This window comes from Anomaloglossus baeobatrachus, chromosome 1 (genome assembly GCF_048569485.1).
Source record: "Anomaloglossus baeobatrachus isolate aAnoBae1 chromosome 1, aAnoBae1.hap1, whole genome shotgun sequence".
NCBI classification, from domain to species: Eukaryota; Metazoa; Chordata; class Amphibia; order Anura; family Aromobatidae; genus Anomaloglossus; species Anomaloglossus baeobatrachus.
In genome coordinates, this window is record NC_134353.1 from 671,692,857 (window position 1) to 671,715,550 (window position 22,694).

Here is a 22,694-nt window from a genome sequence, read left to right on the forward strand (position 1 = left end):
GTGATGTGTTTGGATTGGGGATCTCCTCAGTGACCGCTGGTATAATGGAAGCCCCTGTCCCCTGTGATGTGTTTGGATTGGGGATCTCCTCAGTGACTGCTGGTATAATGGAAGCCCCTGTCCCCTGTGATGTGTTTGGATTGGGGATCTCCTCAGTGACTGCTAGTATAATGGAAGTCCCTGTACCCTGTGATGTGTTTGGATTGGGGGTCTCCTCAGTGACCGCTGGTATAATGGAAGTCCCTGTCCCCTGTGATGTGTTTGGATTGGGGATCTCCTCAGTGACTGTTGGTATAATGGAAGTCCCTGTCCCCTGTGATGTGTTTGGATTGGGGATCTCCTCAGTGACTGCTAGTATAATGGAAGTCCCTGTCCCCTGTGATTTGTTTGGATTGGGGATCTCCTCAGTGACCGCTGGTATAATGGAAGCCCCTGTCCCCTGTGATGTGTTTGGATTGGGGATCTCCTCAGTGACCGCTGGTATAATGGAAGCCCCTGTCCCCTGTGATGTGTTTGGATTGGGGATCTCCTCAGTGACCGCTGGTATAATAGAAGTCCCTGTCCCCTGTGATGTGTTTGGATTGGGGATCTCCTCAGTGACCGCTGGTATAATGGAAGTCCCTCTCCCCTGTGATGTGTTTGGATTGGGGATCTCCTCAGTGACCGCTGGTATAATGGAAGCCCCTGTCCCCTGTGATGTGTTTGGATTGGGGATCTCCTCAGTGACCGCTGGTATAATGGAAGTCCCTCTCCCCTGTGATGTGTTTGGATTGGGGATCTCCTCAGTGACCGCTGGTATAATGGAAGTCCCTCTCCCCTGTGATGTATTTGGATTGGGGATCTCCTCAGTGACCGCTGGTATAATGGAAGTCCCTGTCCCCTGTGATGTGTTTGGATTGGGGATCTCCTCAGTGACCGCTGGTATAATGGAAGCCCCTGTCCCCTGTGATGTGTTTGGATTGGGGATCTCCTCAGTGACCGCTGGTATAATGGAAGCCCCTGTCCCCTGTGATGTGTTTGGATTGGGGATCTCCTCAGTGACCGCTGGTATAATGATAGTCCCTGTCCCCTGTGATGTGTTTTGATTGGGGATCTCCTCAGTGACTGCTGGTATAATGGAAGTCCCTGTCCCCTGTGATGTGTTTGGATTGGGGATCTCCTCAGTGACTGCTGGTATAATGGAAGTCCCTGTCCTCTGTAATGTTTTTGGATTTTGGCTCTCCTCAGTGACTGTTGGTATAATGGAAGACCCTGTCCCCTGTGATGTGTTTGGATTGGGGATCTACTCAGTGACTGCTGGTATAATGGAAGTCCCTGTCCCCTGTGATGTGTTTGGATTGGGGATCTCCTCAGTGACCGCTTGTATAATGGAAGTCCCTGTCCCCTGTGATGTGTTTGGATTGGGGATCTCCTCAGTGACCGCTGGTATAATGGAAGTCCCTGTCCCCTGTGATGTGTTTGGATTGGGGATCTCCTCAGTGACCACTGGTATAATGGAAGTCCCTGTCCCCTGTGATGTGTTTGGATTGGGGATCTCCTCAGTGACTGTTGGTATAATGGAAGACCCTGTCCCCTGTGATGTGTTTGGATTGGGGATCTCCTCAGTGACCGCTGGTATAATTGAAGTCCCTGTCCCCTGTGATGTGTTTGGATTGGGGATCTCCTCAGTGACTGCTGGTATAATGGAAGTCCCTGTCCCCTGTGATGTGTTTGGATTGGGGATCTCCTCAGTGACCACTGGTATAATGGAAGTCCCTGTCCCCTGTGATGTGTTTGGATTGGGGATCTCCTCAGTGACTGCTGGTATAATGGAAGTCCCTGTCCTCTGTAATGTTTTTGGATTTTGGCTCTCCTCAGTGACTGTTGGTATAATGGAAGACCCTGTCCCCTGTGATGTGTTTGGATTGGGGATCTACTCAGTGACTGCTGGTATAATGGAAGTCCCTGTCCCCTGTGATGTGTTTGGATTGGGGATCTCCTCAGTGACCGCTTGTATAATGGAAGTCCCTGTCCCCTGTGATGTGTTTGGATTGGGGATCTCCTCAGTGACCGCTGGTATAATGGAAGTCCCTGTCCCCTGTGATGTGTTTGGATTGGGGATCTCCTCAGTGACCACTGGTATAATGGAAGTCCCTGTCCCCTGTGATGTGTTTGGATTGGGGATCTCCTCAGTGACTGTTGGTATAATGGAAGACCCTGTCCCCTGTGATGTGTTTGGATTGGGGATCTCCTCAGTGACCGCTGGTATAATTGAAGTCCCTGTCCCCTGTGATGTGTTTGGATTGGGGATCTCCTCAGTGACTGCTGGTATAATGGAAGTCCCTGTCCCCTGTGATGTGTTTGGATTGGGGATCTCCTCAGTGACCACTGGTATAATGGAAGTCCCTGTCCCCTGTGATGTGTTTGGATTGGGGATCTCCTCAGTGACTGCTGGTATAATGGAAGTCCCTGTCCCCTGTGATGTGTTTGGATTGGGGATCTCCTCAGTGACCGGCTGGTATAATGGAAGTCCCTGTCCCCTATGATGTATTTGGACTCTCCATCCATCAACCAATCTCTGCACTCCACTGGGTGAATAAGACCTAATAGCGGACTCCCAGGCAAGCACCATCCAATCACATCACGCCGAAGTAGGTGTAGGCGTGGCCTGAATACTGTTCAGCGAATGAACGTTCAGCGTAAGAACTACTGCAATGTCACCGTTGCTCCACCCACAAACAGCGGCCGCACGTATAGCAGGGCAGGGACAGAAACGTGAAACGCAAGTTTTGGAACGCAAGAGGTTGCTTCCACTTCCGTATGTCTTTCCTTTACCAAGCTGCCCAGGTAACGCTGAGTGACACTGTATAGCATCATCGCGCTGCTCCCAGATGTGTGCCAGGGGGATTCTCACACCTGCGTATATCACGGGGGTCACTACTAGGTATGTATCCACGGCTCCTGGGAATGATTCCAGCGTCCCGTAACGTAGACATAAGTGGTCGCGCCCAGAGCTGGCCTTCATCTACGGAAACTGTGTGGGACATCTCCTCCCCTCACTACAATGGCCGCGTCCATCCCACGGACCGCACCATCTGCGGCACTTCCCAGCGGGGGGGTTCCAGCTGCTCTAGCATGCCGGCTGATGTAGGGGACGAGTGACGTTGGGGTGTGGCGCGCCCGTGTGAGCGTCTCCGCATCCCGCTATGTGCGCGCTGTGCGCCTGCGCCTCGGTGCCTGTGGAGTGATGTCCTGTTTTTGTGTCCCCCCTTCAGCTGTCACTTGTGAGCCTCCCGGCACTTCCCTGTTTTGAAAAGTTGTATTGGAGATCCGGTGTCCGCAGGGCGGCCCGACCCGAGGGGGGAGATCCCGAGCAGGCCCAGAGCTCAGCCTGTCTGTAGGATGAGCGCCGGAGAGGAGCCGCCAGCTGAGCATCCCCTGCACGTCCTGGTGTGGAATAATGACTTCCGAGCCCTGGAGAGGGAGCTGGAAGGAAAGGTAAGAGCACCGGGGTAATCAGCTTGTATAGAGCAGAGGTGGAAGGAGAGGTAAGAGCGCAGGGATAGTCAGCCTGTATGGGGAAGGAGAGGTAAGAGCGCAGGGATAGTCAGCCTGTATGGGGAAGGAGAGGTAAGAGCGCAGGGATAGTCAGCCTGTATGGGGAAGGAGAGGTAAGAGCGCAGGGATAGTCAGCCTGTATGGGGAAGGAGAGGTAAGAGCGCAGGGATAGTCAGCCTGTATGGGGAAGGAGAGGTAAGAGCGCAGGGATAGTCAGCCTGTATGGGGAAGGAGAGGTAAGAGCGCAGGGATAGTCAGCCTGTATGGGGAAGGAGAGGTAAGAGCGCAGGGATAGTCAGCCTGTATGGGGAAGGAGAGGTAAGAGCGCAGGGATAGTCAGCCTGTATGGGGAAGGAGAGGTAAGAGCGCAGGGATAGTCAGCCTGTATGGGGAAGGAGAGGTAAGAGCGCAGGGATAGTCAGCCTGTATGGGGAAGGAGAGGTAAGAGCGCAGGGATAGTCAGCCTGTATGGGGAAGGAGAGGTAAGAGCGCAGGGATAGTCAGCCTGTATGGGGAAGGAGAGGTAAGAGCGCAGGGATAGTCAGCCTGTATGGGGAAGGAGAGGTAAGAGCGCAGGGATAGTCAGCCTGTATGGGGAAGGAGAGGTAAGAGCGCAGGGATAGTCAGCCTGTATGGGGAAGGAGAGGTAAGAGCGCAGGGATAGTCAGCCTGTATGGGGAAGGAGAGGTAAGAGCGCAGGGATAGTCAGCCTGTATGGGGAAGGAGAGGTAAGAGCGCAGGGATAGTCAGCCTGTATGGGGAAGGAGAGGTAAGAGCGCAGGGATAGTCAGCCTGTATGGGGAAGGAGAGGTAAGAGCGCAGGGATAGTCAGCCTGTATGGGGAAGGAGAGGTAAGAGCGCAGGGATAGTCAGCCTGTATGGGGAAGGAGAGGTAAGAGCGCAGGGATAGTCAGCCTGTATGGGGAAGGAGAGGTAAGAGCGCAGGGATAGTCAGCCTGTATGGGGAAGGAGCGGTAAGAGCGCAGGGATAGTCAGCCTGTATGGGGAAGGAGCTGGAAGGAGAGGTAAGAGCGCAGGGATAGTCAGCCTGTATGGGGAAGGAGCTGGAAGGAGAGGTAAGAGCGCAGGGATAGTCAGCCTTTATGGGGAAGGAGAGGTAAGAGCGCAGGGATAGTCAGCCTGTATGGGGAAGGAGCTGGAAGGAGAGGTAAGAGCGCAGGGATAGTCAGCCTGTGTGGGGAAGGAGAGGTAAGAGCGCAGGGATAGTCAGCCTGTGTGGGGAAGGAGAGGTAAGAGCGCAGGGATAGTCAGCCTGTGTGGGGAAGGAGAGGTAAGAGCGCAGGGATAGTCAGCCTGTGTGGGGAAGGAGAGGTAAGAGCGCAGGGATAGTCAGCCTGTATGGGGAAGGAGAGGTAAGAGCGCAGGGATAGTCAGCCTGTATGGCAGAGTTGTGCAGCTCCTTGCACCTGTGTATACCTGAAGAACTCACGGGGTAGCATGGGTGGGCTTTCATGGCCTGAGCAAAACCAGTATTGTGTCCAGTTAACCTTCGGGCCATCGCTGCTCCTGGAGCCACTTCCTCAGGTCCATTATTGACCCCTTTTATTTACCAGACTTATGTATTCTAAGAAAGTACAGTTCTAGTTTTCCCTTTGATCGTCTGATTTTTTTTTTTTTTTTTTCCCAAATTTTTATGTCTTGCTTTCAGCAAGTTGTTAATTATTTGTTATATACCGTATTTTTCGGACTATAAGACGCACCCTGGTTTTAGAGGAGGAAAATACAATTTTAAGCAAAAAATGTGGTCATGACACACTTATGGGTCAAGGACCTGTTATGGGGGTAATGTCCCCAAATTCTCTACTAAGGTACCCCATCCTGGCAATGATCCTTCTGCCTTGTATATGATCCCCATCCTTGTATATATGTCCCTCATCCTGGTATAACCCCCATGCTGCTCATAATATACCCCCATCCTGCTATATACCCCATCCTGCTATATGGCCTGTATCCTGTGGCACAGAAAAAATTAAACGTTTATACTCGCCTTTCCTCACTCCAGCAGCATCGATCATCTTCCTCTCTGTGTCAGCAGCAGCGCCGCAGACCTGTGTGGAGCCGGTCACCGATCCCTGAAGCATCACGATGTCGTCCTGTCTGCCGGCCGCTGACCTGTGTGGAGCCGTTCCTCTGCAGCATCGCGATGTCCTCCTGTCTGTCAGCTCGCTGATGTGTGTGGAGACTAGCAGTGCGCATGGCAATGACGTCATCGCTGTGCGCACGGCTCCACAGAGGTCAGCGGCCAGCAGACATGAGGACATCGCGATGCTGCAGAGGAACGGCTCCACACAGGTCAGCGGCCAGCAGACATGAGGACATCGCGATGCTGCAGAGGAACGGCTCCACACAGGCCAGCAGACAGGAGGACATCACGATGCTGCAGGGAACGGTGAGTACACCGTAGTTATTCACTGCCACCCGCGCTGATGATGATGATGATGATGATGCACGGGGGGCAGTGAAAACAGCCGCACATGATCACTCCGTCTGCGCACCCCCCCACCCATCATCCCGGCCACCTGCAGCGCCGGCTTCAGCGTTGGCAGATGATGGGCGGGAGGATGGATGCATATGAAATGAGCGGGCCCACGTGGTCACGGCAGGTGCTGCTACAGCCTGTTCATGCCGCCCATGACTCGCTCCACCGCAGAACCCTCATTCCCCGCTGCCATGCCCTACATTCAGACTATAAGACGCACCCCCCACTTTCCCCCCCATCATTTTGGGGGGAAAAAGTGCGTCTTATAGTCCGAAAAATACGATATATATATTTACTTTTTGTGTAGCTATTTTTTTACTGTCCTGTTGCTATCCTTGGCCCGATCCATAGTGTGGTGCAGAAAGATCCACCCAATTCATTGGGTAGTGTACCTCGCAAAGGAGTTGCCTGAGACTTTAAAGGGGTACTCCAACCTTTTATTTGTTAATTGAAATGTTTCAAATTTTACTAAATACCATTTATTTAGAAAAAAAATCTAATCTTCAGGATCTGTCATCTCCCAGCAGTTCCTCGGGCGTCCCATGCTTTTGGCCTAGCTGCTGGACACAGACGTCGGGTGAAGGCAGCGCCCTGTCGGGTATCGTGAATGTGCTGAACCTGACAGAACGAGCAGAGGACTATCTCTATAGTTTATTCCAGGAGCTCCATCCTCCAATAAACCGGTCGGGCTGATGAGATAAATGCTCAATCTCAGTCAAGTAGAAAGGTTATATTCTGCATTAGTCTGCACTCCGCTCCATCTATCGGGTTCGGTGAACAGAGCAATACGCGTTCACTATACCGGACAGGACGCTGCCCTCACCCAACGTCTGTTTCCAACAGATATCTATGTAGCCCGCCTAAGATGTGAAACTGCTGGGAGCTGACAGACGTCAAATCCTGACACTGGCAGCATAGGGCACAGCTGATTGGCGGCAGTGCCGGGTGTCGCACCCCCACCAGTCAGACATTGATGATCTATCCTAAGGATACTCCTCAATGTTGACGTTCAGGACAACCCCTTTTATGGCATTTGCACATCTTTCAGCTGCCATGAACCACCAGGAAGGGGCAGGAATTAATGTCTGCTGTGATGTACCTCACTTTTGTGGCATAAATTATGATAAATTTGTCGGGCATGCTCATCCATGTCCCCGCCCAGGAAAGCTTCACCCACTCTTCAAAACCCTAGTTAAAGCCGGCCAGGACTGGTGTAAAAGAAAGACAAGTTTCAAAAGTATGAGTTGTGCAAAAATGTTTTGTAACAAGTGTGGGAGGAGAGGCAGGTAGCTCGGCCTTTGTCATCACTGACGATGGAGAGCTGCGCGGTTGAGATATTTATCGGTGGCTGCGCTCTGCATAGGCATTTATTGAGATCACAGCTTTATCATCACTTCCTACTGAAAGCACAACAGCCAATGATAAACTCATCCTGACTACGGAAGAACTGCGGCACCGACTGAGCTGTAAACGGTGTACTCCTCTATTATGCCAGGTGGGCACTCACTTCAAAGTCTGCACCCCCGTAGAATTTGGCAGCTAGGTAAGTAAGCATCCCCTTTACATGCTACGCCTCGGAGAGCCCATCACCCACCACAATATAGTATATTCACACCCAATAGCTTAAGCCTACTGTAATCCACCGTGTCCTATATCTTTCCAGTTTATTTATACTTCTGTATGCTTCATTTTATACCACCAGTAATAGATAAATGCTCCTAGTTCAGGTTTAGCTGACATGTGCCTTCTCATTCGTTGTTAGGCTATGTTCACACACTGCATCTTTTCTTAACTACAAAGATGCAGCGTTTTTGGCCTCCAAAAAATGCACCCGTGGCAAAAACACATCAAAACGCATGTGTTTTTACTGGATTTTGCCCAATGCTTCCAGTCAATGCAAATCTATTGACTGGAAGGGCCCAAAAAACGCTGAAAGAAACGCAAAAAGAATTGACATGCTGCATCTTCAAAATCAAAGAACGAGGCAGCCAAAAAAGGTGCAGTGTGGACAGCAACATAGAAATCTCATACTCTTTGCTGGGAGAAGGAAATGCATTCATTTAGGTGCATCTTTGTAACCTCAAAAAACGCAGTAAAAATGCAGTGTGTGAACATACCTTTAGGGTGCGTGCCCACGATCACTGCAACGTTTTGGATATAGTGTCATACTATGAAGAAAAAGACATGGATCGCACATCCCAAAAATACAATGATCTAAAGCCGCTAGGCAAAAAATTAAATAGAACATGAGGTTCTTTTGTTACCATTCTGATCAGATTGTATTAAGCCCACTGCCACGTCACGGCAAACCTCTTGAGTGGGTCCCTAACCTGACCTTTTTGTGTGGCACCGTGCACTGACCACCGCAGCAGCGACAAAACGCCAGCAGGGCGGGCGACCTGGTGCCTCACAGCACCCATGCTGCAAGGCAAAGCCCCCAAGGCTCCAGGCCGCGCCGCCCCACTGACACCACACCACCACAACAGCGGCCACCACACAGCACCAGCACACAGTGAGAGGAGCTGTGCACTCACCTCCCACTGGCTCCCATATGTGAACTGGGAGCAAAAAGAAGGCTGACCCCTCTTGCAGTCTCCTGCTGATTAAAATCACCTGTGCCAAATGGGGAGAGTGCAGATCCAAGCAAAAATGTAGTGTGTGAACATACCCTTAGGGTGCGTGCCCACGATCACTGTTTGCAACGTTTTGGATGTAGTGTGTTCGCTGTGTCCAAAACACTGCATTGTACAGTACAAGCACAGTGGATGGATTTATAGAAATCTCATTCTCACTGTGTTTGTTTTTTCTGTAGTAAACACTGACCTGTGGAGCGTCTTTCCAAATCACAGTATGTCAATTCTTTGCTGCGGATTCGCATGTGTCCTCCTTAAGAGGGGACTTATGGCTCCACAGTGAGTCCTGATCGTGGGCACATGCCCTAAGGCCCAAGCCACACGGCATGAAAATCGGTGCAAGTGGAGTGCGATTAAATTGTATTCCACTCGGACCAATATTAGGCTGTGTGTCAGCACACATGAGCGATTATTTTCTCCGCCCTAATCGGACCGAGAAAACAATCGCAGCATGCTATGATTGTAATGTGATCATTGTTTCTCTCGCATTCATTCAAGTCAATGTGGCGAGAAAAAAATCGCACTGCACTCGCATTACATCGGTGTACCGTGAGTGCAGGGCGAGAATCGCAATAGCCAGCTACGGAGGAGAGAGGGAGATAAATCCCTCCCATCCCCTCCTCTGTGCCGGCCGACGCCCCTCCTCCTCTGTGCCGGCCGACGCCCCTCCTCCTCTGTGCCGGCCGACGCCCCTCCTCCTCTGTGCCGGCCGACGCCCCTCCTCCTCTGTGCCGGCCGACGCCCCTCCTCCTCTGTGCCGGCCGACGCCCCTCCTCCTCTGTGCCGGCCGACGCCCCTCCTCCTCTGTGCCGGCCGACGCCCCTCCTCCTCTGTGCCGGCCGACGCCCCTCCTCCTCTGTGCCGGCCGACGCCCCTCCTCCTCTGTGCCGGCCGACGCCCCTCCTCCTCTGTGCCGGCCGACGCCCCTCCTCCTCTGTGCCGGCCGACGCCCCTCCTCCTCTGTGCCGGCCGACGCCCCTCCTCCTCTGTGCCGGCCGACGCCCCTCCTCCTCTGTGCCGGCCGACGCCCCTCCTCCTCTGTGCCGGCCGACGCCCCTCCTCCTCTGTGCCGGCCGACGCCCCTCCTCCTCTGTGCCGGCCGACGCCCCTCCTCCTCTGTGCCGGCCGACGCCCCTCCTCCTCTGTGCCGGCCGACGCCCCTCCTCCTCTGTGCCGGCCGACGCCCCTCCTCCTCTGTGCCGGCCGACGCCCCTCCTCCTCTGTGCCGGCCGACGCCCCTCCTCCTCTGTGCCGGCCGACGCCCCTCCTCACCTGAGGTCCGCTCGCATGATCGGATTTCAGTCGCAGGGACACTCACATGACACTCTGCTTTGCTGTACTGCCAGCGTGAGCCGAGTGTCATGCGAGGGGATCGCATTAGTCCCCCGTGTGGCCCCCGCCTAACTCTCTTCTTCCATTGGATATTGTTGCAAATCTGCTAATATTTGGAAATCTTCAGCATGTTGTCTTTTTTGAGCTGATTTTGCTCATGTTTGGTGAGGTTTTGAAACGCGTATTCTACAGTACATTGCTGCGGATGTGTGACCCTGCCATGTGTGAACAAGGCTTTTTCAGAGGACCTGTCACCAAATCAGAAGTGGCTCTTCTTTGCCATTTTATTTCCACTGTTCCCATGACTATGCTTTTCTTTGTGTGACATCCTCCACATGGTTCCATAGCTGAGGTGAATTTTATTTAGTGCTAATTTTTTATCTTTCCGAGGGGGTGTGGCTCGGGATCGTCTGGGGGCGTGTCTTAGGGTGCTCTGCATAATTACCGTGTGACCACACCCCGTTTGTGAAGACCATAAGAATTTGCACTAAATTGAAAGGCCCAAGTGTTTTTAACTGTATAGCAGATTAAAAAAAACAATACTCAGGAGCAAGCAGCGGAAATGACATTGGAGGAAAAGCTGGCCACTTCACCTGGTGACCGGTCCTAAATAAAGGGAAATTGCAATAGATAACACTCTACTTCTTCAGTGGAGGGTGCACAGATGATCTCAATCCAATATTCATGAAATATAGAAAATCGCAGCACTCCGAAAAAAGAAATACATGAAGGCACGTGTCACCGTTGCGATGTGCTTGGAGTCTCGTATTGTGTTGATCCTTAGACCTGTCTCCATACTAATACAATATTTCATCAGAAATACGAATTATACTTTGAGTTACTATTAACCCCTTAATGACTGTCGATACTCATAAAACTGGCAGCTGTTAAGGGGCCCCATTCCCTCATCAACGTTTCGAAATGGCGATCGGGAATGAGTATACAATGCCACCTCTCACTGCAACTGAAAATCCCATGGCTGACAACTGTACTTGACAGCTGACAGCCGTGGGCATCAGCTCCAACTATTTATTTTTAACCAGTCGGTTCCTATTAACCCCTTAAACACTGCTGTCATTGATGACAGCGATATCTAAGAGGTTGAAGGGGGTTAAAAGACCCCCTTTGGCAGGATCGGTCCCAGCGATCATAATCACGGGTGAATATTGTTGCCATGGTCATCTGATGATTCCAGAGTACGGTGGCCTGTTGATTCTGCTATGAGCAGGGTCTAACAGGCTCTCAGTGAATCACTGACAGGTCCCATGTACTGTAATACAGCAGTGCAGGAGAGGAATGGTTAGAGGAAAAACTATTCATGTCCCACAGTGGGACAAAGTGAAATAAAGTGTATAGGTAGTGAAAAAAAATAAACACTCACAAATTTCAAAAACCTGTTTCGCCACTAAAAACGTAGCATTTAGTTTAAAATAAACCCCAAAAAGTATGCATAGTTGGTAGTGCCCTGTCCGTAACTACCTGATCTATAACATTTCCACGTTGTTTATTCCTTTAAAATGGATAACCTAAAAAAAAAAAAAAAAAATCACATTGCTTTCAGTCATACTGACACACAAAAAAAGAATAAAAAGCAATCAAAAACCCATATGAAGAAGAAAAAAATAGTATGAATGGTGCAAACCATCCTGCAAAATCCCTAATGACGCATTCAGAATAAAAAAAAAAAAAAAATAGTTACAGCTCTCAGAATATGCAAAAGCAACTTTAAGGGTGAGAATGCACTTTGCGTTGTTTTTTTTTTTTTTCCTGCGTTTCCGCAGCGTTTTGAGCTGCAGCGTTTTCATGCAAAATGGCATGCATTTTGGTTTTCCATTATAGTCAATGGTAAAAGCAGATTTACTGACCGCACTTTGCGTTTTTAAACGCTGCGTTTAATTTGCATATTTTGTGGCAAATACCATGCGTTCAAAGAAGCAGCATGTCAATTGTTTTTGCCATTTTGGGTGCGTTTTGCTAACATTGAAGTCTATGAGAAATGGCAAAAATAAAGATTCCTGCAAATTCCTGCGTTTTACCTGCTTTTCCAGTGCAGAAAACATGCGTTTTGGACTAATAAAACGCATGCTTTTTGGACATCAAAATAATGATTTCATATGTCCCTTTACACACACGCACACATAGTCCAACAATTAAAAATAAGAATTTTAATAAATTATTGTTTTTTTTTTATTAAATAGCATATTACCGCTATAATTTTATTAAATTAATCTATTTTCATTATTTTTCACAAAAATATAATTTGTTTCTTTCCAATTTTATTCATTGAGTTTGACTATTGAAACTTTATTTAGCAGTGTCATGATGTTCAAAACGCATCTATCAACACGCAGATGGAAAAGCAGGTAAAAAGTGCTGAAAACGCATCTAAAACGCGGTAAATACGCATGCGTTTTCTGCGCTAAATTTCTGAAAAAGGCAACTTTGGTCAAATCAATTAAGCCCAAAACGTGCGTTTAGAACTGCAAGTAGGTGAACGCAAAGTGCGTTCTCACCCTTAATTTCAGGGTAAAAATAGCAAATCCTAAAAAGATATAAATCTGTAATGGCACTGACCCACTGAATAAAATCTGTTCCATCACTAATACTGCATGGTGAAGCGAACAAAGATTAAAAATAACTATTCTTGTACTGTGCTCTTTGTCCATTCTACCTCCCAAAAATCATAATAAACCTCTGTTCACATTTATCCTGCGCTCTCTGCTGAGCACATATATCAGGCTTTCTGTGTCAATACCAAACACCGCGATTCAATCAAAATCCCGATGGAAGCACTCACTCGGGGGCAGATGGAGACATCTTGGACTGCGTCTGGTCCCCCTTTAAGCCCGGCAATGTCACATCATGTTGGGTATCTTTTTAGCACACTTAGGCTGCTTTCACACATCAGTTTTTTGCCATCAGGCACAATCCGGCAAAATCCTGAAAAAAAACGGATCATAGACTTTCATTAGCGCCAGATTGTGCCGGATGGCCTTGCGTTTCATCCGTTTTTTGCCGGATCCGGCAAAATTTACTTGTTCGGCAGCCGAATGAAACGTTGAAGTGAACGTTTTTGTGTCCGGCAAAAAAAGGATCGTGCCGGATCCGGCGCCGTACGTCATGTTTTAGAATGGAAGCCTATGGACGTGGGATCCGGCGTAATGCGGCAAAAAATCTGATCCGGACTCTGTTTTTTTGGGTTTTTTTTAACTGCGCATGCTCAGTATCACACCAGATCTGTCAAAAAACCTGAAGGAACTGATGCAACTAATCCGTTGGTTTTTTTTTCGCCGGATTGTGCCTGATGCCAAAAAACTGATGTGTGAAAGCAGCCTTAGCCACTTCTGTGCACGCCTTTAAAAGATGGATCCCACCGGAACAGATGCCAAACAGAGTCCATCTGCCTCATTATTGTGAGTGGATCCATCGGGGTTTTGTCTGATTTCACATTTTTGGGGGATTTACACGGTAACCCCAAAGCCAATCCTTAGCATAGAACACAAGACTGTGAGCCCAGTCATATAATGAAAGCGATTAAAAACATGTTCTGTACCCAAAATGTTACCAAGAAAACCCCCAACATCTCCCATTCAGATCTGCCACTGGAAATTTAAGGAATTCCCATGTTACTGGTAGAGCAAAGGCTCTCTCTCCCCAAATAAAATCCAGTGAAGTCTGTGCTCCCAAATTGAAATGCCCCCTGTGCCAAAACCACAGTAATCAGCCACGTTTGGCGTTATTGTAGCGGGAAAACTGCACCTAATAATTTGCGTGTCTCCAGAGGCACAAGCCGGGCACAATGTATGTATTAGGCTGGCGTGTTTGCAATTCTCTAGAAAAAAAATCACGGAGGTTACAAAGTAATCACTGCAGTCGTAGATGACTTCACCGAGAAGCGCTGCGGTTTCCTTTTGTGAATTTTATAATGAGCAGAAGAGGAGCGGGATTGGGGAGAGTTGCTAATTTTTGTTTGCTTGCACCTGTTAAAAAAATAAATAATTTCTTGTTTGGACCCAAATTTGCAGCTAAATCATCTGCAAACGTGCCACAAACCATATGTCTCTTATGGAGGGACTTTAGTACAAACAGATCCAGGAGTAGGATCAGAAGGCTTTATCCTCGCAGGGTCTGGTCTTATTTTAGGGAAAACTTACAATAAAAATTGTATTCTTAACATGAGGTGGGAAACTTCGATTTGACAAACCCTGTTATCGGGGGCACTCTGAATTGGTGATTGACTTTGGATGAAAGTGTTGTCGCTTTTCTTCACTCTCGCTCATCATGGGTCCTGCGACTATAATGTGACTGGTATATTACCATTATGGTAGAGGCTTAAAAAATGATCAGCACATTGTCAGAATGTGCCAGTATCCACCCATAATGGCCTCTGCGGACTGGTGATGTTCAGTTATGTGCTCTCCACGGTGTGGAAACCTCCCTCACCCCTCAGTGTCCAGATCTTGTGCTAAAGATCTTATCCACATTTAATATCCATATTATCTACAGTTAATAATAACTTTTGTTCTATTTTTGTTTTTCTTTTTTATTTACATTGTAGATGGTTTTCCCCTTTGTCTACTGCTCTAGAAGCCAAATATCACTAGCTAAAGAGTTTGAAGCATGTGCCCTAGCAAGACTAATGGCCCAGTCACACACAACGACTAACCAGCGATCCCGAAAACGATGCGACCTGATAGGGATCGCTGGTAAGGGGTGCTTCACACACAGCGAGATCGCTACCGAAATCGCTGCTACGTCACGGTTTTGGTGACGCAACAGTGACCTCATTAGCGATCTCGCTGTGTGTGACACTGAGCATCGATCTGGCCCCTGCTGCGAGATCGCTGCTCTTTACACACAGCTCTGGTTCGTTTTTTTATTGTCGCTCTCCCGCTGTGACGCACACATCGCTGTGTGTGACCGCGAGAGAGCGACGAAATGAAGCGAGCAGAGAGCAGGAGCCGGCGTCTGGCATCTGTGGTAAGCTGTAACCAGGGTAAACATCGGGTAACCAAGGTGGTTACCCGATATTTACCTTCTTTACCAGCCTCCGCCGCTCTCACGCTGCCAGTGCCGGCTCCTGCTCTGTGCACATGTAGCTGCAGTACACATCGGGTTAATTAACCCGATGTGTACTGTAGCTAGGAGAGCAGGGAGCCAGCGCTAAGCAGTGTGCGCGGCTCCCTGCTCCCTGCACATGTAGCGACGTTATGATCGCTGCTGCGTCGCTGTGTTTAACAGCTAAGCAGCAATCATAACAGCGACATACAAGGTCGTTGTTGCGTCACAGAAATTGGTGACGTAACAGCGATGTCGCTGTCGCTATGTGTGAACCCAGCTTAAGTCGCTGGGAGGTTGCAGGTGAGATGTCACACAGTCAGATCTTACCAGCGATGCAGGAACAATACAGGTCGCAGTAGCGACCTGTATAACGATCTCAGCAGTCACTGTGACCCTGTCAGACACAGCGATGTGATCTGCCCAGCAGGACATCGCCTTTGAAGAAAATGGCCTGGACCATTCTGCAACTACTATAAATCTCACAGCAGGGGCCTGATCGCTGGTAGGTGTCACACATAACGAGATCGCTACTGCGTCACAGAAACCGTGACAGCAGCGATCTCGCTAGCGTTCTCGTTATGTGTGACGGTACCTTAAGGCAATGTGCGCACGTTGCGTTTTGGTTGGGTTTTAAACTGCACTGTGTCATTGACAAAATGCATGCGTTCTGCTTCCCCAGCAAAGTCTATGATGAAATCAGGAATTCCATGCTCACATTGCGTGTTTTTGTTTTTTGTTTTTTTTTTTTTGTTTAGGCAGCGTTTTGTTTGACAAATATTTGCTAAAATCGTTGCCTAAAAAAAAAAGCAGCATGTAACTTCTTCATTGCGTTTTGTGAATGTTTTCCACCCATTAAAATGAGTGAAGTGTTTCAAAACTCAACCAAAATGTTTAGCTGTGTGTCTGCACTGCCTTTTAGTTGTGTGTTGCATTTATTTATTTATTTATTTATTTATTTATTTATTTATCTATTTTTTTTTTATTCATTTTTGTCAACAAAAACGCAGGTCACCAATTTTTCTCAATTTGCTTTCTTGCTCTCTCCTTCAAACTCAATGATCACTGGTGCAGCTGTTACGGCCTCTCCTGCTTCTGAAAGTGCCGGCCGCTCATTGGGCTCATCCCATATTCACTGCACCTGCTCATTAGGCTCATTTCATATTCACTCCCTCACCCACCGGCGCCTATGATAGGTTGCAGTCAGACATGCCCCCACACTGAGTGACAGCTGTCTGACTGCAACCAATCTTATCTGCCAGTGGGCGGGCCTATATCATACAATAACTAAAACTAAAAAAAAAAGGCGTGTGTTGTTTCCCCCCCCCCCCCCCCCTTTCAATTTTGATACCCAGCCAAGATAAAGCCTCAAAGCTGAGGGCTGGTATTCTCAGACTGGGGGAGACCTATGTTATTGGGAGCCCCCCCCCAGAGCCTAAAAATATCAGCCTGCAGCCACCCGGAATTGCCACATCCATTAGATGCGACAGTCCCGGGACTTTACCCAGCTCCTCCCAATTACCCTGGTGCGGTGGGAATTGGGGTAATAAGGAGTTAATGGCAGCCCGTAGCTGCCACTAAGTCCTAGGTTAGTGATGGCAGGCGTCTGAGACACCCTCCATCACTAATCTGTAAGTGAAAGTAAATAAACACAAACACCAAAAAATCCTTTATTTGAATTAAGACAAAAAGCACCCTCTTTCACCACTTTATAAACTCCCCTCCAGGTCCACGACCCTTCCAGCACTGCTACATCTGACACTAGCAGCAAGCGCCATAGAACAAGACTGCCCGCTGTGAGCTTCACGCAGCAACTGAAGTGAGTTGCGCTATCAACGGTGACTTCACTTGGATTAGCCACTGCCACAGCTGGAGACGGCAAATCACCCGAGTGACTGAAGTGAGCCGCGCGATCACCGGTGCAGTCACTCAGGTGATTTCCGATCACTGCTGGTGTCCTTCACCTGTGACCACGAATCAGGCCGCGACACAGAGCTTAAAGGAGTTGTCCTACATAAACTCAAAAATTTTTGTTAAGCTAATCTGTGCTGTATTGTCAATTAAAACACCCCTACATTGTTATTTTTTGTTTTCTAACTTTTTTGTTCCTCTTGAATTCACCCTTTATTCTCTGCAGCTCCTTGTTTACATTCAGCTCTAGCAAACATGATAACTTCCTGTGTAAACTTCCCAGTCAGAGCTGGCACCGCCCGGCCTCAGTGTCTAGCCTCGCCCCCTGCCCGCCCCCTGCACACACACTCCCTGTCAGTATTCAGCCTCAGCACTGACCTGTTATCACTACAGCATTGCAAATAACAGGCGCACATATGGCTCTGCACCCCACACGCGCACATATGGCTCTGCACCCCACATGCGCACATATGGCTCTGCACCGAGCCCCATTCCCCATCCCCATAGGGAACACATGTAGGGAATACATACTCACCCGTCCTCGGTCCCCGCCGCTCCTGCACGTTCGCACGCTGTCTGTGCTCTGGACGTATCAGCACAGTAGTGACGTCACCGCTGTGCTGAAGAGAGCACAGACAGCGGGACAGTGATGAGAAGCAGCGCTGCGCTGCTTCTCATCAGCACTTTCAAATATATCGGCATCTGTGATCTGCGATGCCGGTACATTTGAATGTGCGATCCTGAGCAGGGGCCCGGTGCTGGCGCTGACACCACGGCAGCCACCGCCAGGCCCCTCCCCGAGGTCACGGACCCCACAGCAGTGCAGGGGGGGGAGGTTGCGTGGAGAGTAAGAGGTGCAGGGGAATGTGTGGCAGGGTGCAGGGAAGGGGGGGCGGGGCTCATCGCACTGTACAGCCCAGCAGGGCGGCGACATGCTGTTCCAGATTTGCATGTCAACATGGCCCTGCCCATGTTGACATGAAATGACCAGAAGCAGCAAAATCGCGGCAGGAGCGGTCACATGACCACTCTGAGCCGGGGGAGAGGGGCTGACAGCAGGGCAGGTAAGTGCTCACTATCTACTTACCTGCCCTAATGTAGCCCAATAGGGTAATAAAAAAAAAAGTCAAAAGAAGCCGGATAACCCCTTTAATGATGAGAATGAACTTGGGTGAACCTCTGACCTCACAGCTGCGGGCCCCGCACTACTCCCTGTGTTGCGGCACTGACGTCAGATGTTCACCAGAGTTCATTCTCATCATGCGGCTCTGTCTGCTGTCAGCGGTCAGTTATACTCTATGGTGTTGCTGTGACAGAACAGGGATGTAGCAGAGCTTAATCGCCGTGGGACCTTGTGTCGATTACTTTAGACCTGCAGGGTGTGTTGAGGTTAATAAAGTGGTGAAACGGTGTTTATTCAAAATAAAGAATTTTGAGGGTGTATGTTTATTTACTTTCACTTATAGATTAGTGATGGGGTGGGGTCTCATAAACCACTGCCATCACTGATCTAGGACCTAGTGACTTCTGTGGGCTGCCATTAACTCCTTATTACCCCAATTGCCACTGCACCAGGGCAACGAGAAGAGCTGGATCCAGCACCAGAATTGGCGCACCTTATGGATGCGTCACTTCTGGGGCGGCTGTGGGCTGCTATTGTTTGGCTGTAAAGGGCCAAATAACGATGGGCTTTGCCACCCTAATATTAACCCCCAGTTGTCTACTGCACCTTGGCTGGTTTTCGGAAAACAAGGGGACACCACTCCCCTGGTTTTTTTTTTTTTTTTTGTTTTTTTTGTTTGTTTAAAGGTTTTATTTCAAAGTTGCATAGCAAGAAACAAACAGCCAGATAAGAAAAAATTGATCGGATAAATTATATGCGCGGGTTACATAGTAGGCTATTTGGCTGTGCGGTGGTTGAGACATTCAATCTAGAAACTTTGGCATCGGTGTGCAATGTCATACTACCACTTAATATTACATAGGTGCATAAATTGCCAAGATTAAATAATATAGCACTGAGAGAAGGGAGAGGAAAAATTGGAGGTTTTAGAGCATATGATGGACAGTGGACAAGCATAGCATGTACTTAAGGTGTTTATTTAATAAGGGGGATGGTTGAATGTAGTGGACGAAATTGGATTTGAAGGGGTTAGATAACATGACCCATTTTAGTGCTATGCATCAATATTTGTGCTGAGAAACCCTATTTTTAGGGCTCGCTCACAAAAGCCTTGGATCCATGTTATTCAATAAGGCAGTGCAGATCTGTGGGGGTGGCCTTGTAATTAAGAAGGGACTTGCCTATTAAAGGGATCCTGTCAGGTGCCCAATGCCCTCCAACCCAGTAGTATTAATATCTGTATGAGTAAATTCCCTGCCTAACCTGCGCTGTATAAAAAGGATTTATAAACCTTGTTTTCCCTATGCTAATTAGGGCCTTGACTAGTGACAGGGGCGTTGTCTGCCCAGACTAGTCGGCCCGCTTTCCATGTTATCACTGCCCTGTGGGTGTGACATGTTTTCTATGAGCCGGCGTCCCCTCCAGCTCCTAGAAATCTCGCTTATGCCTGTGGATTTGTTCACTCATGGAGTCTGTAGCTGTGTGTACACGTCCCGGCTTCAGCAAGATGCACTGGGTATGATCGCAAACTTCTAGGGGGGGGGGGGGGGGAGCATAAAATAAGAGCAATGACTTTTATTCTGGAGACAGATGTACATTTAGCCTTGTGGTATGTGCACACGCTAGGAGTTTGGTGCAGATATGTCTACATCTTAGCAGGAGAAAACCACATAACATCTGCACCTTTTCTATGCACAATTTTCCCATTCATTAGATTGGGTGAAATCTGCAGCAGAAAGCGCGGAAGGAATTGACCTGCTACAGATTCAGATCTGCACGTGACAAACCAGCAATGTGTGCATGAGGCTTCAGGATTCTCATTCACCTTGCTGGCATCCGGAAACCATTCAGGTTCCGTAACTTAACTGCACAGAAAAAACGTGACAAAACCACAACATGTGAACAGGCTCCAAAGTGGACAACCCCCAATTCGACAGCGACTGTAACCGCATAGTGGGCATAAGTTTTCATGAAATTCAATCCACTTTTCTGGAACTGATAAATGCTGTAGATTCTCTGCACAAAAAAATGCAGATGGCATCATGTGGGTAATGCATATGGCAGTTGGGATTAGGTATTGCTTACCCTCCCCTGGTCCAGCACCAATTCTTCCACTGCATTTTTCTGTTTGTCTGCAGCAGTAATGTGATGTCAACAGCGCTGCAGCCAAACCCTGAGCTTAGCGATTTGTGCCATCTATACATGCAGAATTGCTGAGCTCTGTGATTGACTGCAGCGCTGACGTAACAATTATAGCCCTGCAGCTAAACGGGGATCGGGCAGACAGCCGGCCCTGGGAGGGTCAATAATACTCGGACTGTTTTTACTATCGTTTCTTATGGCCCCAAGATTTTTTGACAACCACTTTGTGTATGGTAAAAGTCACTAAGGTGGGTCTTATTTGCCTAAAAGTTAGGACATGATGGATCCATCCACAGCAGGACCCCTACTAGTATTCAGAGCAGTATTGCCTTTTCTTAGTGTAGTGCAACCCCTGTTGAAATCAATGCATTTTTTTTTGAAGATTTATTAATATTTTCAGTTGCTATGTTTTGGAATGTGTTTTTATTCCTTCTTAGTGTGGTGGAGGGCACGGTTCAGGAACGAGTAGTAGTCGTTGCAGCAGGGGAACAACAGGTCACACCACAACCTGTCATTAACCCCTCACCTCCCCGTCGCCTCACCACACACAGGAGGACTCCATAACAGTCTCAGCCGTCGCACGTTCACTTCTCTTCACTTCCAACTTTTATTTCTGGGAACTTGTCACAACCTCGGTCCGCATCTTGCCGGCACCAGTTGCAGTAATCGGTCCTCTGGCACCCGGGCATTGTCTAAATCCCTTTCTTTCCCTTACTTAACGTACCGCACAAGGGACGGATCCTTCCAGGGATCTCCCCTTCGTGCCAGGCCATCCAGTCATGCCCCACCACCAGGGGTGCACTGACATTTTCCATGAGTGAGGGCTTCCTTCCGTTACCACCAGCAGGCACCAACGCCAGATCCCCGACTGTAGGACTAAATCCCTCTCCATGGGGGATGCGGTTCCACAATCCATCCAGGATCCCTCGTGTCTCAGCTGTGGGGGTGACCCATAGGGTCAGGAACTGTTACTTGGGACATCTTACATCTACATCTCTCTGGGGTCTCTCTTCTCTAGCATCCATTTTCCTTTATATGCCCCTTTTCTCCTCCTCCCTCTGCCTACCCAGGTGCCAGGACATATACCAAGCAACACTGCCACCTGGTGTCGAATTATACCAGTAATTACAATAGCAGACCACAAGTCTGCTGCTTACAGATGCAGGGGTGGGCTTAACCCTTAACCCCCCTACATTAGTCTTTTTATTTTATCATTACTGATGGTGGTAATTGCGCTGATATCTAGGCCTTCACTGCTGCTGTGGAGACATTCTTAGAGTTCATCTTGCAGTTGTGCTGTATAATTAAGTGATGAATGTATTAGCATGATTTCTATAAATGGTGACTAGTCTACATATACTAAAGGGTTGGTAGTTTGTTTTGTTTGTGGTTTGTTGTTTTTTTTTCCTCTCTCCTCTAAAATCTTATGTCTGATACTATAGTAATATTCCTAATTACTGTAATCCTCTTACTATTACCCCAAACCCTTTACTATTAACAGGCACTTAATTGCGTTGGATTACCCACCATTAATCACATCTTTAGTCTTCTTGTGCCCGAGGTTTTCATTTTGGCTCTGGCTTGAGTCCAGTTCTTCACCAGAGTAAAGGCCCCGTCACACTAAGCAACATCGCTAGCAACATCGCTGCTAACGAACAACTTTTGTGACGTTGCTAGCGATGTTGCTGTGTGTGACATCCAGCAACAACCTGGCCCCTGCTGTGAGGTCGTTGGTTGTTGCTGAATGTCCTGGGCCATTTTTTAGTTGTTGCTGTCCCGCTGTGAAGCACAGATCGCTGTGTGTGACAGTGACAGAGCAACAACTAAATGTGCAGGCAGCAGGAGCCGGCTTCTGCGGAGGCTGGTAACCAATGTAAACATCGGGTAACCAAGAAGCCCTGTCCTTGGTTACCCGATATTTACCTTTGTTATCAGCCTCCTCCGCTCTCACGGTCAGTGCCGGCTCCTGCTCTGTGCACATGTAGCTGCAGCACACATCGGGTTAATTAACCCGATGTGTGCTGTAACTAGGAGAGCAAGGAGCCAGCGCTAAGCATTGTGCGCTGCTCCCTGCTCTGTGCACATTTAGCTGCAGCACACATCGGGTTAATTAACCCGATGTGTGCTGTAACTAGGAGAGCAAGGAGCCAGCGCTAAGCATTGTGCGCTGCTCCCTGCTCTGTGCACATTTAGCTGCAGCACACATCGGGTTAATTAACCCGATGTGTGCTGTAACTAGGAGAGCAAGGAGCCAGCGCTAAGCATTGTGCGCTGCTCCCTGCTCTCTGCACATTTAGCTGCAGCACACATCGGGTAATTAACCCGATGTGTGCTGTAACTAGGAGAGCAGGGAGCCAGCGCTCAGTGTGCGCTGCTCCCTGCTCTCTGCACGTGTAGCTCCGTGCGGTGGTAACCAAGGTAAATATCGGGTTGGTTACCCGATATTTACCTTAGTTAC

The 22,694-nt window shown here is 48.8% G+C and overlaps 1 protein-coding gene across 1 annotated transcript in view; it reads left to right on the plus strand.

Annotated features, from left to right (window-relative positions):
- Positions 1-2,738: 2,738 nt before the first annotated feature.
- ANKRD13A (ankyrin repeat domain 13A) overlaps positions 2,739-22,694 on the plus strand; it is a 116,578-nt gene continuing 96,622 nt past the window's right edge. The window contains exons 1-2 of the mRNA XM_075320054.1: positions 2,739-2,923; positions 3,255-3,477. Of these exons, the coding sequence (XP_075176169.1) occupies positions 3,382-3,477 (96 nt within the window). The 5' untranslated portion in view covers positions 2,739-2,923; positions 3,255-3,381. The remainder of the gene's footprint in view (positions 2,924-3,254; positions 3,478-22,694) is intronic.